At 55.0% G+C, this 13,595-nt stretch overlaps 7 protein-coding genes across 7 annotated transcripts; 3 read left to right on the forward strand and 4 right to left on the reverse strand.

Moving 5' to 3' along the window:
* Window positions 1–134: 134 nt before the first annotated feature.
* CLUP02_05662 (uncharacterized protein) lies at window positions 135–970 on the reverse strand (the record flags this gene model as incomplete). Its single annotated transcript, XM_049284668.1, has 2 exons — window positions 135–707; window positions 914–970. 2 exons carry the CDS (start codon window positions 968–970, stop codon window positions 135–137), a joined length of 630 nt encoding a protein of 209 aa, XP_049141811.1.
* A 1,490-nt stretch (window positions 971–2,460) lies between these two features.
* On the forward strand, window positions 2,461–3,343 carry CLUP02_05663 (fumarylacetoacetate hydrolase; the record flags this gene model as incomplete). The annotated part of the gene is made up of 3 exons (XM_049284669.1): window positions 2,461–2,546; window positions 2,636–2,847; window positions 2,916–3,343. The coding sequence occupies 3 exons, from the start codon at window positions 2,461–2,463 to the stop codon at window positions 3,341–3,343; spliced, it is 726 nt and encodes a 241-aa protein (XP_049141812.1).
* Window positions 3,344–3,421: 78 nt separating this feature from the next.
* CLUP02_05664 (3-hydroxyanthranilate 3,4-dioxygenase) lies at window positions 3,422–4,392 on the reverse strand (the record flags this gene model as incomplete). Its single annotated transcript, XM_049284670.1, has 5 exons — window positions 3,422–3,490; window positions 3,554–3,581; window positions 3,658–4,088; window positions 4,179–4,254; window positions 4,361–4,392. 5 exons carry the CDS (start codon window positions 4,390–4,392, stop codon window positions 3,422–3,424), a joined length of 636 nt encoding a protein of 211 aa, XP_049141813.1.
* Window positions 4,393–6,238: 1,846 nt separating this feature from the next.
* On the forward strand, window positions 6,239–7,454 carry CLUP02_05665 (ctr copper transporter; the record flags this gene model as incomplete). The annotated part of the gene is made up of 4 exons (XM_049284671.1): window positions 6,239–6,349; window positions 6,552–6,735; window positions 7,073–7,160; window positions 7,337–7,454. The coding sequence occupies 4 exons, from the start codon at window positions 6,239–6,241 to the stop codon at window positions 7,452–7,454; spliced, it is 501 nt and encodes a 166-aa protein (XP_049141814.1).
* Window positions 7,455–8,020: 566 nt separating this feature from the next.
* Window positions 8,021–9,952, reverse strand: CLUP02_05666 (NUDIX domain-containing protein; the record flags this gene model as incomplete). Its single annotated transcript, XM_049284672.1, has 3 exons — window positions 8,021–8,766; window positions 8,845–9,061; window positions 9,527–9,952. 3 exons carry the CDS (start codon window positions 9,950–9,952, stop codon window positions 8,021–8,023), a joined length of 1,389 nt encoding a protein of 462 aa, XP_049141815.1.
* An 830-nt stretch (window positions 9,953–10,782) lies between these two features.
* CLUP02_05667 (uncharacterized protein) lies at window positions 10,783–11,568 on the forward strand (the record flags this gene model as incomplete). The annotated part of the gene is made up of 3 exons (XM_049284673.1): window positions 10,783–10,896; window positions 10,988–11,040; window positions 11,313–11,568. 3 exons carry the CDS (start codon window positions 10,783–10,785, stop codon window positions 11,566–11,568), a joined length of 423 nt encoding a protein of 140 aa, XP_049141816.1.
* Window positions 11,460–13,043, reverse strand: CLUP02_05668 (uncharacterized protein; the record flags this gene model as incomplete). Its single annotated transcript, XM_049284674.1, has 1 exon — window positions 11,460–13,043. One exon carries the CDS (start codon window positions 13,041–13,043, stop codon window positions 11,460–11,462), a length of 1,584 nt encoding a protein of 527 aa, XP_049141817.1.
* Between the last annotated feature and the right edge of the window lie 552 nt (window positions 13,044–13,595).

Raw genomic sequence — 13,595 nt, forward strand, 5'->3', positions numbered from 1 at the left:
ATTCGTCGTGACTTTTAGTATCCCTCATGCCGGACTTTGTCGAAAATGAAACCACACCGAGTCCACACCCCCAAACGCCGTACCGCCGCTTATGTTGAAAAAGGTATGCGTGTACTTGAAAAGAAACCCCTCGCTTACTTGGGGAATGTAAACCGGGACGTAATCTTCTCGGGCTCCTTCTTGCCAGACGTCGCTGTCGTCTGCTGCTGCCGCGCCGCGAGGTCGGCAATCTTCTCTCGGGCCTTCATGAGGCTGCTGTTGTCCTGCTGCTTGAGCTTCGCGCGGATCTCGTACAGTGCCATCAGGGTCGACGCGCGGTCCATATCATCTTCGGCCTGTTCATCACCCATCATGTAAGCTCTCTGTCCCGTTCCAAGTAGTGGTTGTTGTTGGTGCTGCAAGGTATTGGTGGTAGTGCTTCGTACATCAGAGTCCCTCTTGGGCGTGCCGGGGATGGAGCCCTGGGCCGAGTTGGAGCGCGACAAGGCGGGCGGGCTCATCATGATGCGACGGCCAAACTTGTCGACGCGGGCGGGCGAAGCGGTGCCTGTGCCTGTCCGCGAGGTCTGGGAACTGTGCGTGTGAACGCGGCGGAGTTCATCGGTGGGCCGCCTGGGCAGTCCGGGGGCGGCGGGGTTGGCGCTGGTCTTCTCAACCGTCTGGATGGCCTTGTTTGCGGTGACAAGAGCGGCTGCCGCGTTGGGTTCCTGTGTTGGAATGAGGTCATCAGCACTTCTGTAGATAGGGAAGATGGGTGAGTTGAGGAAAAGTTTATTGCGGATCTCCTTTCTTCCCATGAGCCCCTGCAGCCGCCGAAGCGCATCACATCGCAGAGGGAGTTACATGGGCGAGTCAGAGAATGCGACCGACGAGAATCAACAATTGTAGAGAGTAGGGAATAAGGGAAACAAACGGCTGCGTTGAGGCTGCTCAGGTCGGCAAGCATCTGCGCCAGCTGGAGGCTCTCCATGGCGACTTTTAGTATTGAGTCTGCGGATTCTCGTTGTTGGTGGTCTCGTGTCGTGTAGTGCGTAGAATGGAGAATGCTGCCAATTAACAATGCAGTGTTGATTAACGGGCTAGAAGTGGATGCAGGCAGTTAGCAGTGAATTTGGCCGAGAGGAGAGTGAAAGCGGGTGGATCTGGGCAGGGAATGGACATGGAGCATCATAGCATGGGGCATAAGGTAGAACCCACCGACGCCGTCATTCCAGGCCAAGGCTAAGGAGACTTTTTGACTCTTAAGGCCAGGTACCACTGGCCACAAGTGCCTGACAGTAAGGCTCTGTGTGTCGGGTCTGTGAGAGATGTCAGAGGGGGGGGAGAAGGGACAGAGCGGAGGGTGCGTGAGCTAGTGTTAAGGGCTGCGCGGTTGTGTGTTTGTGTGTGTGTGTGTATGTTTTTGCTAAGGTGTGATGATGAATAGGAAAAGGGTAATCACCGCGTAGTGATGTTGATAAACAAATCTGGCAGAAGTGATCAGGCTGCGTGAGGAAGGTGACTTGATGTAGGACGCATGCCACCTCGAAATGAGAGGTGTGAGGTGTGCCCTATAGCATGGGGTATGTGGTGACGATACGTATATCACAGTAGAGTACTCCGTACGGGAATATGGGGAAAGATCAAAGACATCAACGTCTACCCCGCCGGAGACAAGGTAAAGGAACAGTTCCAAGTGGCAGATGGTAGCAGGGAAGTGTCCTTATTGGGCCTTCCTTGGCCAGTCCATCGGGTCCGGTGCAATGGTCTGTCACTTTCAACTTTGTCTTCCCAGGTGAAGGTACCTAGGTCGGTAGGTACCTTGACTTTAGTCCAAGTCGATGATCAAATCCACGAAACCGAGCTGGAGGGAAGGAAGGAAGCGGGGTGAGAGACACAGGGCACCTTCCCCCACACTGGGCCATTTCAGCCACATTGAGCACCCCAGGCCCTTCCTTGTCCCCGCTGTCTCCTGGCCACTCATGCGACTGCTGGAACATCTGTCGCCTGCTCTTCCCAACCGGTTGGGCGGGAAGTGTCTCCCCCGAAGCTTCAAGTCGATCCCGTCCAATCGAGGCCAGCTTCAATCCAATCCAGTCAGTTCCCAGACTGCCAGATCTCGCGTGCATTGGACTGCTTTCTGCACAGGCCCTTCTTATAGGTATGCAAGCTTCAATGGTTGCCGCCGATTGACGCATCCGTCCTCCGAATCGCCTTGACCAGATTGGCAAGCCTCCGTGCTTAGTGCCGGCAGGTCTCCCGACGCACCCAACTTTCCAACCAGTATAAAATCTGACTAAGCATCCTCGAGTCTCCCAGGCCTGCGTTCCCCGGTTATTCGGAGAATCCGACACTGGCTCCGGCATCGCTTCGGCATCCTTTCCGAAGCTCGTTATCAACCTCACGCCTTCTCATAAATCAACAGACCTCAAATCTTGCAAAAACCTGTAACTCGAGGAGACGCGAATCACAACCGTCAAGATGTCCATGGTTTTCAGACGCTCAATGGCTACCGCCGCCTCATTGAAGAGGGCCGGTAAGGTCATGTGCATTGGCCGCAACTATGCGTGAGTGATTCGTCACCTGCCCCTCGACTCTCACAAACATGAGATGCAGGCACAGGGAACAGAAGAGAGGACTAACAACCAATCCGCAGCGATCATGTCAAGGAGCTCAACAACACCCGCCCTAAGCAGCCCTTCTTCTTCCTGAAGCCCACCTCCTCCATCCTCCTCCCTGGAGCCGGCCCAGTGCTGAGACCCAAGGGTGTCGACATGCACTATGAGGTCGAGCTCGCCCTCATCCTCGGCAAGCAGGTCAAGGATCTCAAGGCCGATGACCACAAGGGCGCCATCGACGCCATTGAGGGTTCGTCTCACTCACTTGGGGCACATTGTCCCCCTTCCTACCCTCACAACCACTGACACACAAGACAGCCTACGCCCTCGCCATTGACATGACGGCACGCAACAACCAAAACGAAGCCAAGAAGAAGGGTCTCCCCTGGTCTATCGCCAAGGGCTTCGACACCTTCCTGCCCATGAGCGACATTATCAAGAAATCCGCCATCCCCGACCCCCACGACATTGAGCTCTTCCTCAAGGTCAACGACGTTGTCAAGCAGGAAGGCTCCACCAACCTCATGCTCTTCCAGATCCCCCGCATCCTGAGCGACATCTCCAAGGTCATGACCCTCGAGGCCGGCGACATCGTCCTGACCGGAACCCCCGCTGGTGTCGGCCCGGCCGTGCCCGGTGACGTGATCCGCGCCGGTCTCCGTGTCGGCGGCAAGGAGCTGGCCGAGGCCAAGATCGAGGTTGCCGTTGAGGAGTCTCCTAGCTCGTACGAGTTTGCCGAGACGTAAGTGTCGCTCTGATGTTGAACTATGGGAGGTGACCTATCTAGAGAAGGGGGAGGATTTGAGCGATTTATCTGCAATGTTTTACAGAAAAGTCATGTTGGGTCTCATATAAAAAATGGGCCGAGGTGTGAACATCTCAGCCTGGATCATCTAGATCAATCATGATCACATGTACTTTTAAATCATATAGACCGTCTGCTCGCCTTCGCCTACAACAAATACCCAAACCTGAAAGATCACACTGCGTACGTCAGAAACAAAGTGCCTCTCTCTCACCCGCTCATCCACTCATCGAAATGTAACGCCGGCCGCTTCACTCCAGGTTAGGATCCTTAATCGACCCAGGCTTCGGCGCCGCCTCGGCGACAACGCCGCACTTCTTACACGTCCTCGCCCCCTCGTCGGCCTTGAACGCCTCGACAGCAGCCTTGATCTGCGTGCCGAGGTCGGTGCAGTGGAAGGCCGCCTCGTGGACGACCTCGCGGCAAGACTCGCAGTACCAGCGCATGCGATCGATGGAGCCTTCCGGTCGTCGCTGCTCGAGCACGACGCCGACCGTGTCGGCGAAGCGGACGGGGTTGTGCGGGGTGTTGCCGGGGAGCAGGAACATGTCGCCCTCGCGGATGATGACGTCCTTGAAGACGCCCTCGTCGACGACCTTGAGCATCATGGCGCCCTTGTACTGGTAGAACCATTCGGGGGTCTGGTTGATGTGGTAGTCTGTTCGGGCGTTGGGACCGCCGACGATCTAAGGCTCGGCGTCAGAAATGATGATGATGATGGTGGTGGGGGCGGGGGCGAGGGGTCAAGGGGATGAGTTTTGAGTTGTTGTGCTTACCATAACGGTGAAGTCCTCATTGTAGACGCAGTAGTTGTTGATTGGGGGTTTGAGAAGGTGAGAGTTCTCCTCTAGCCTAAGTGCGTGAGAGAGACGTTAACATCAATTGAGCCCCGTTGCGAATAGCCTCACAATCGCATGCTATGCAGAGCTGGGCAACGTAGGTAAAGTTGGAAACTCACCACTTGGGCAGGTTGACAGGGGGTCCAAGCATGATGGCTGCTTGTGGTGTCGTGAGTCACTTGAGCTTGTTTCGCGTTTTAATGAAAACTCTTCTTTGTAAAACTCTGGCGTCAACAATTCAACAATTGTGGGTTTCTGATGTTGAAATCGGGTGGTAAGGCTATGAGATGGTGTAGATAAGTTGATTTCATCCCCTCCTTCTCTTCCGTGGCGAATGAGATATTTAGGCTTTGGATGACTACAACATCTCATTGATGAGGCTGCATTTATCAGCCGCCAGAGCTCTCATTCCGGACGGGCCCGGCGGAGCCACTGGAGAGAGTTGCGGGCCGCCCACAGCGGCGGGTAAGGTAAATACCGACAATCTGTGAAGGTATTGAGATAATCCTCCATATAGTTACAGACAGATGTGAAATGAATATCAAGTCATCTTCATCGCTGACAAACACAACGTTGAAGGTCGGAATCACATCCTGTAGTCAGTCCTTGACGAGCTTCTAGGAAGTGATTCACCGGCACAGTTAGCCGTCGATAGGCAGTTAGTAATGATGGTCATAGACTGAAGACTCCGAGCGACCGAGAGCGAGCGGCGACAATGGCCTACGACCCCTCTCACTAAAAACAACCCCGCCATACCAACACGTCCCAGGCTCCGAGGACTCCATTGTGTCACCCCAGGTGCGATTTCCAATGAGAGAGAACATCAGAATGTCACTGGTAAGCCACCCGGCCAGTCCCAAGTGACGCCTGGCCTGGCACGTCCGAGGAGTGTGATGGGGAAGGAGGGGACCACCCGCCCCGCCCTACCCGTCTCATCCAGCGCCCACTTACCCGCCTCACGGGTTATCGATCTTACAATCCGCCTCCAGCAAGTCTCACAGCATCAGTGCAGGGCATCACCATCTTACAAAGCTGCATGCTCTAGCCCCTGCCTGCTTAAGCAACATTCTACGCAGGAGAGGTCCGGGCGTGTGCAGAATGGAAAGAGAAAAAGAGACATTTCAGACGAGTCAACGCCTTAGCCGCCGCGACGGTCTCTTACAGGCCTTTCCCAGCCAGCATCCCGCCTCAAGTCTCTCCTAACAGCCCCTCCGAGTCTCACGAGGACAAGCTATCTTACCTTAGCCCCAGCACGTCAGCTCCCCGCCGTTTGGTTTAGTTTTTGCTAAAGGATTCTTTGTTGTGCTCGTACACAGACAACCTGTTACTGACCACTTCCCTACACCGACACAGCAGCGGCAAGCGTGCTAAAGGTTCTGGAAGGTAAAGTGTTGGCTGGTTGGTGAGTAGAGAAGCAGCGCGAGAAGGGAACACCCCGTCTCAGAGGCTGGGAACCTGCGCACATTTGAGCGAGTTTCCATCTCATCCTCCCCAAGCCACGGGCCGCCACCCCTTCTTCAGCCTTAGTCGTGAACGTGCAGGATAGATAGCTTGTACATATTCTCCGGTAAAACATTACTTTGCATTTGCAACAAACGACAAAATCATTTCCCATCCTTCAGCAATTTTCACCGTTTTGTCGTCCCCGGCAGTCATCAACCGAATCGTTGCTAGCTCCCGCTCCGTACAGATACAAGATCGCTGAACACCATTGGAACCCCTACCGCCACGGTACCACCCCCGCGAAACCCGTACCCTTACCGTTATCCATTCTGGAACCGACATACCCCCGGTCCCGCATATCTCACTGAGGTGACTGACCGACTGACCGACCACGCACTGGGCAGACGCAACCTCTCCTTTTCAACAACAAATCACCCATCTTGAAACCGTACCAAACGAAGCACGCAATATCCCAATCTACGTGCTAGAAAATTCCACACCGAGCTTTCGACAACCAAGCCTTCCCTCGATAACCACCCCAAGTACCGATCAATATGGACCACGCGCACATGGATCACTCAAAGATGGACCACTCCGCCATGGACCACGGCGATATGGGAGGCCACGGAATGGGAGGCGGCATGGGCGACCGGTGCAGCATGAACGTACGTTTCTTCACATAGCCCGACATACCTGCGCATGCCATGTGCTCCCTCTACCACTTCCTCTTCGAACTCTCGCGGAATGCCCTCACGGCGGTCCCTCCACGAGCCGGCGATAGAGCTCCTCTACTCCTCAACTCGCTCCTATCGGAGCTCAATGTCAAGATGAAAGCACAGCTCAAAGCTAACCCGCGTTCTCTTCTAGATGCTCTTCACCTGGGACACCAAGAACCTCTGCATCGTCTTCCGCCAATGGCACGTCCGCTCCACCAGCGGCCTCGTCATCTCGCTCCTCCTCGTCGTCGCACTCGCCGCAGGCTACGAAGCCCTCCGCGCCGCATCCCGCCGTTACGAGAACTCTGTGAACAAGCGCGTTGACTCTCTCCCGAGTAAGCACCCTCTCTCCTCCCGGCAATCGCCATCGCACATACATAAACATAAACCTGTATCATACCCATCTTCTGTATACCAAACAATTACCTTTCGCCCATGATCCCCCACCCACATGCTTCCCATCTTGCACATACACATTACCTTGAAAGCTGCGCTCCCCAACCAAGCGCCCCTCTTCCCGACCGACGTAGAGGTGGACCTAGGGCGAGCGCATACATCCCCTCACTCCCCTTTGCATCAAACGTGATACCGAACACAAATGAGCTAAGAAGTCTTGTGTCTTTCGAGGCGTCGCTGGAACCGTTACTGAGACAACCCCCTTCCTATGGACAGGACGCGAACAGGCAGAGGCCAGCAGGAGCGCACACCTCGTCAAGGCCGCCCTCTACGCCGCCCAGAACTTTTACGCCTTTATGCTCATGTGAGTTTTGATTCCCTCTCCCATATGCTCTATGCCTTTCTAGGTTTGCGTGCCGTTTCGGATTCAGCTGGCTTTTTCTTTCGAGGGAGGAAACAGGCGAGTTCGGAAGATGCGCAAGTTAGAGAGAAGAAGGAAGTTCTGTACGATGCAAGGAAGAAGCGACTGACGAGAAACAGGCTCGTTTTCATGACATACAACGGCTGGGTCATGGTCGCCGTCGCTATCGGCGCCTTCGTGGGATACGCCGCATTCGGAAGCTCAACCTCCTCGACCAAGGACAATGCGTGCCATTAATAGGTTCCCCTTACGTTCGCACAAGGTCCCGGGTGGCCTCGACAAGCCATAGACATGCTTTTGTATCTTCCCTTGCACAATAGCTTCTTTTGGAAATATCAACGGTGGAGGGGCGTTCATCGATCTGTTTTGATTTTTATAGCATTAGCTTCCGACTCCCTACAGGCCGAAGACAGGCGGCGACGGGTGAGTCTGGCAAGAGAAGGAGACCCCCCTCGCATAAGGGGGACAGGACTCGGAATACACATGATATGCTCAAGCAAATATTCATTCATCGTGGCGGCTGCGGCTGCTCTAGCTGCAGCGGCAGACTCTATATATGTGATTTCTACATATTGATAGCGGGCGATGCGTATAAACACCCCAGAATCCTAATTCTCCGACACTATTTGTTTTTTTTATTCTGCCTTTGCTGGTTGCTCGGGCGGTTCTCAATATCGATTACACAGTATTAAAACACAGTATCAATGGATATTCCCACTATCTCGATAGACTTCTCCGACACTATACGCTCGAAGAAATGGGTGAATTCCATCTTCTGGATCTCAACCACCTACATGCTGAGCTCACATCTTCGCAGGCTCCGCCTTCTCCCCCCTCCCACCCTCCGCAGTTGTACTCGTACTCGTCGTCGTCGTCGTCTCATCCCTCTTCCTCTTCTTCTCCACCAAGCTCCCCTCCCTCTCCGCCTGCAGAATAATCTCCTCGTCGCCAAAGTGCTCGTTACACTCAAACTCGGGATTTTTCCCGTACGCGATGCGCGCGCAGTCGACGAGCATATGCGCCGTCAGTCCCCACACTTTGAACCGCCCGCCGCCCTCCTTATCCTTCTCCTCCTCCAGCTTCTCGGCGAGGTTGCTCTGCGGGTGATCCACGTCCATCGCGTTCCCCGGCGTCGTGACGCGCTGGTCGTCGACGGGGACGTAGAAGTTGTGTACGCGCCAGGGGTGTTCTTTCCACTGGATCCAGCTGCCGTCGTACCAGTGGCCCGGCGGGAGGACCTTGGATGACGAGGATGGGAGGTCGGCATCCTTGGACCGGAGGAAGTTCTGAAAGGGCGCGGAGAAGACGGCGGCGACTTCTTTGGCGTCCAGGCGCGGGATCATGCGCTCCTCGACGAGCGGGCTCGGATCGTCTTCGTCCGGGTCCTCGTCGGCGTGGAGAAAGGCGACGCAGGGGCGGACGACGAGTTCCGTGCGGGCGAGGTTGTAGGGGAGGTAGCAGAGGGGTTCGATCTTGAAGGGTTTCGGGATGCGGGCGTCGTCCATGGGCAGGCCGATTTCCTCCCACGCTTCTCTTCTTGCGATTTCGTCTGGCGAGGTGGTCAGCTATACAGCCCACACACTTGTTGACAGCGTGGGTGGTGGACCCCGTTGGTATTGTGACTTACACGGTGTTTCTTGCAGCGTATCCGCCTTGCCTCCCGGGAAGGCGGCGTGCCCGGAGAAGCTCCGCAGGCTGGCCGCGCGCATCGTGATGACGACGCGCAGGTCGCCTCTGCGGTCGGCGTAGAGTAGAATCAAAACGGCCGCTCGGCGGCTCACTGGGAGTCTGTCCCAGAGAGGGAATGCGGGCGGTACATATCGTCTCAGGCGGGCGATGGCCGCCTTGGAGCGCATTAGCATCCTATTTGCGCAGAGATACATGGCCGGCAGAGGTGTTTCATGTACTGAAACGATGGAATACAACAAAAGGAAAGGAAAGACAGAACAGCGAAGATTTGCAAGAGAGGACGGCGAGGGAGCGGGCGCGAGAGGAAGGAGAGGAAGGGCCAAGAGGGCACCAAGTCATGAGTTCATGGGGTGATACAGCGCTTGATATGCGGCGACATGATGATGGGCAGCAAGATAGAGCAGGAGGGGGGTAACAGGGCGTGAGAATATAGCTTCACTTTGGGGAAGCATGATACATGAATGGTGATAGGCTGAGGAACACATGAAAAAGAGCGAGATCGGGCATGACTGCAACGCTGCATCTAGGTCGCATCTTCCCCAACTCCAATCTATATGGGCATCTAAGGGGGAGTTCATGGGGAAGCAGACGGAGCGAAGAGAATCAAGAAAGTGACTAACCGCAGATACTGAGTTGAGGGGAGCCATGGCTCCAGCATCCCAGTAGCTCGTAACCTCTTCGTGGTCGTCGAGGATGAGGATACCCTCTGGGTTGGGGTTACCGTTGTCGTTGGTGTTCTTGTTGTCGTTCGTCTGGCTAGTAGCAGCAGTAGTGGTGGCGGCCGGATCCTTGGCGGCAGCGGCAGCGGCGAGCGTGGTCTTGATCTCGTGGACCTCCTGATCCGTCGGTGGCGTGGCCTCGTCTAGCTGCTGCTGATGCTGCAGGGCTGGCGACGCCGTCGCGGTGGTACTGGTGGTCGTTGTAGTAGTAGTAATTGAAGAAGCAGTATTACTGGTGTTGGTTCCCGTGGTTGCTGCAGCGTCTTCGGAGAAGGACGGAGGAGAGGTTGGGGCCGGCGAGGGGTCCGTCGCGGCCGCTTGGCTCATTTCTCGGTCTTATCTATCCGACGGGGGGTGGGGGAAGGAAGAAGAGGAGAGGAGGATGAGGGGGAGCAAGAGGTGCAGGTTTGCAACTCTATCTGCGCGCCTATGGATCGAATGGGATGAGGATGGAAGAGGGGAAGGTAAGGTAAAAAGAATCCCTAGGATGTTGTGAGGAGTATGTAAGCGTGTGCGTGTGATTGAGTGTGGACGGGAGCTCCGGTTAGAGGTCCGGACGAAGGATGACCGACACGAGGAAGCGAGGTCCAGGAAGAATGCGGCGTTCAAGCGTTCAGCGGTCGTGCGCGGGGAGTCAAGGGTAGAGGAGGAAGAGGAGGGGGGCGGCTGCGCGCGTTCTTGCCTAGAAGGTCACGGACGTGAGATGGGTTGGAGGAGGACGGATGACGGAGTTGCTGTGTGCTTATCCAAGGCAATCTAAGGTAAGGTCTTCCAGACTGTGTATGGAGTATGTAGGTATTGTGGTAGAAGTTGGAGAAAGGAGGAGGAAACCGAGGGCCCAGAACAGTCACCTTGTGCGAACGTGTGTCTTGGGGGAAAGTTGTTGGAAAAAGCGCCGAGCCGAATTGCGGGGGTGGGGTTAGTTAAGATATCCCGAAGAGCCAAGTAGCCGGGGCAGTATGGAAGTACAGAGTGAGTCAATAGCAAGTAGCAACAGCAGTCAGATCAACCATACTTTTGAGATCTCATTATGAGATGTCACTTCTGCCCTAAAGGCTTACTTATGGTCAACTCTCATTGGGTCGGCAAGCTAAGGCATCTTGTTTCCATGGGAAGCAAGTAGTTACCATAAGGTAAAGTATGTCACCGGGTACCTTATGACTCCCAGGTACGTCACCGCGGGTCTCTCACCTAAAGCTCGGCAGCCCGCGGCCCGGCGAACACGGAGGTCCCGCGGAGCTTGCCATAACCCGAACTTGTCATTGGCCCGGGTTGACGTCTTACATGGGAATGCGGGACCCTTTTCCGCTATTACTTATCGATTACTTTATTAGAGGTGGGGGAGCTGTTCACATCACACAGCTTCGGGCGCATTCAGACTTTGGCTTTGCATCCACCGGATTCGTCTGCATATTGTAGAAAGTAGAGATTATCTTCTTTCACTTCCTATAGATTGTTCTTGGTAGGAATGTCTATCTAAGGTAAAATATTCATCTGGACTTTTGCCAGGTTTCATGGATTGGCAGAGACGTAATACGTACACTGCCCAAACAACGACAAACGCTTCTTCGCTTTTCAGAAAGGATGATGGACAGGCAGGTAGACTAGTGAGTAGTCTAGGCGCCCTCCTTCCATGACAAACAAACAACGCTAAACACACAAACGCCGAGACATGACACCATCCCAGGACTTCTGACCTGAGCCAGCTGTTCCCTCCCTTGACGCGGACCAGATGGTTCGCATCTCAAGGCACCTTACCCAGCGTCCTAAGCAGCGCAGGCAGTCCGCACCCCGAAACGCCACGCCGGCGCCGTCCCATAATGCCCGGCTTGCACTACTCAAGTGTGCTACCCTCCGGTATCACCCGGATGCTCTGCCTTAGATTTTCTCTCCGCCGTTCATCCTTAGTCAGAACCATCGAGTTCGCTGTCCTCTTGAACTGAGCCGCCAAGCCCTGCATTGAACGCCGGCTACTCATCCTCTTCAGTCCGGGTCCAGCTTGTGTAGGTGAGTCGGGCACCGGCGTAGCTGTGGTACTGCGAGGCTCTGACGTCGGCGGCAGGTCGGTCGCTGTCGTGCCCTCCGAAACTACCCTCCTGTGCTCGCCGCTCCATCGGAATACGCGAGAAAGAGCGTCCGAGTACTTGACCCGTAGACGGTCGTCGTCCATCGAGTGTGCGTGCATATCCGGGTGAAGCGACCTCAATGACTGCTTTCCCATGGTAGAGCCCGTCCCAGGGCCCAGTGATGATGGTGACTGAGGGGTCGTGTTGATGCCCGTGGGTGGCCGCTTTCTACCAGACTGAAGCACCTTGGCCGCGAAACTCAGCCTATTCTTTGGTGGCCGAATAGAGCTCCGCCCGGACTCCATGCTGTCTCGGGAAGATCCCGCAGTCTTCTTCGCCGAGTTCGCAATCGATGTCGCCGTCGCGTGGTAGAGGTCCTTGGCCCCCACGTAACTGACTTCCATATGGTTATTTCGCCGTGCGGGAAGCGTCTCGAAGTGGTGCATACCAGGCGATCTCAAGCATCCAATCTCAGAGTCCCGACGTCGCGGGCTCGCTTCGTCAAAGTCTAATATCTCTACCCGAGGCGGCACCGGAGATGCAGGTATCCACGACGGGTGGTTCCTCCGTGAACTGGGACTGAAGTCCCATTCACTGCTATCAGGTTCCGAGTCGTCATCGTAGTCGTCGATCAAGCTCAAAGTTCGGGCTGGCTCCGAAGTTGATGCCGGTTTCTCCGAACTATGCTTCTCTGTGCTGTGAACACTGCTAGACTTGTCGGGTGTAGCTGGCATCAGCGTTTCCGAGACCAACGGTGAACGAGGTGGCCGGGGGGGCGTTGGAGTGAAGCCACTAAAATCAACATCCAGCCCAGTTATTTGCTTGATCTTTGCCGATGATCGATGAAGAGTACACGGGCTTGTAATTGGTGTAGAGAGACGCCGGACAGCCAATTTTCTGATTTCTGGTTCGGGTCGACGACTCTGAGGCGAGCAACTCCTATGTTCTGATCTTGGTGATACAGGCGATAAGGGAGTAGGGCTATGCTGAATCAAAATTGTGCTGATCTCATTCTCCAGTCTCTCGATTGTCTCGGATCCCTCAGTAGGTTCCAATCTCGAAGGGGACGGTGATGGTGTCGTCCTGGCACGACTTCGCGACCTCGAGGAATTTCTTGTAGTCGATTTTGTTTCGATGGATACAGCTGAAGTAACTGACATGGCCGACATGACAGAAAAGGCCGAAACTTGGCGATAAAATCCTGGGCGGAGAGGAGGTAGCGGCGGGAGAGGTTTCTTGTCGTAAGTGCCTCTCGGCTGCTGAGGAGGCAGCTCGCCTCCCGGCGGTATTGCAATCTCCAAACCAGGCGGAAGCTGGCTGGGAATGATTCGAGGCTCCATGATGGTGGACATCTCGAAAAAAGCGGCGGGTTTCGTCGATGTAGTGTGGTAAGAGGGAAAACGAAGCAGGAAAGTGTCGCCTAGGACGAAATCCGGGATTCTGGCGCAATATGTCCCATGCCACTGGTAGCCACCGGTTCAAATGACAAAGCTGATGACCGAGACACTCTGATCGGATGCGGCGAGACGATTTTCTAGAAGTGAACTCGAAGTTCTTTGTCGGGCTTGTTGACTGAATCGGGAATGGCTAGCTTCGAGGGAATGACTCTGTCGACAAAGGAGGCTTCTATGCAAAGTGCAGGCCAAGCAGTATCTATCAGCCTCTGTCAGGTAAGGCCGCTTCGGTTCCAGTCCAAAAAAATCCGCAGTCTCTAGAAACGTGCTCTTACCCACGAAATGATTTGGGCGAGAGCCAGATTTTAAAAGAGTTTGTTCTCGAGGGGCCCGGATCACTGTATCTATATTTGAAGCAGACAAAGCCCCCAGGCGCCCGCCGTCCAGATCGGATATTGCCATGCTGGACGTTGTTTGCCAACAATATTGAGCCACCTTTACGCCATCCAA

The sequence above is a fragment of the Colletotrichum lupini genome, chromosome 3 (genome assembly GCF_023278565.1).
Source record: "Colletotrichum lupini chromosome 3, complete sequence".
Lineage (NCBI taxonomy): Eukaryota > Fungi > Ascomycota > Sordariomycetes > Glomerellales > Glomerellaceae > Colletotrichum > Colletotrichum lupini.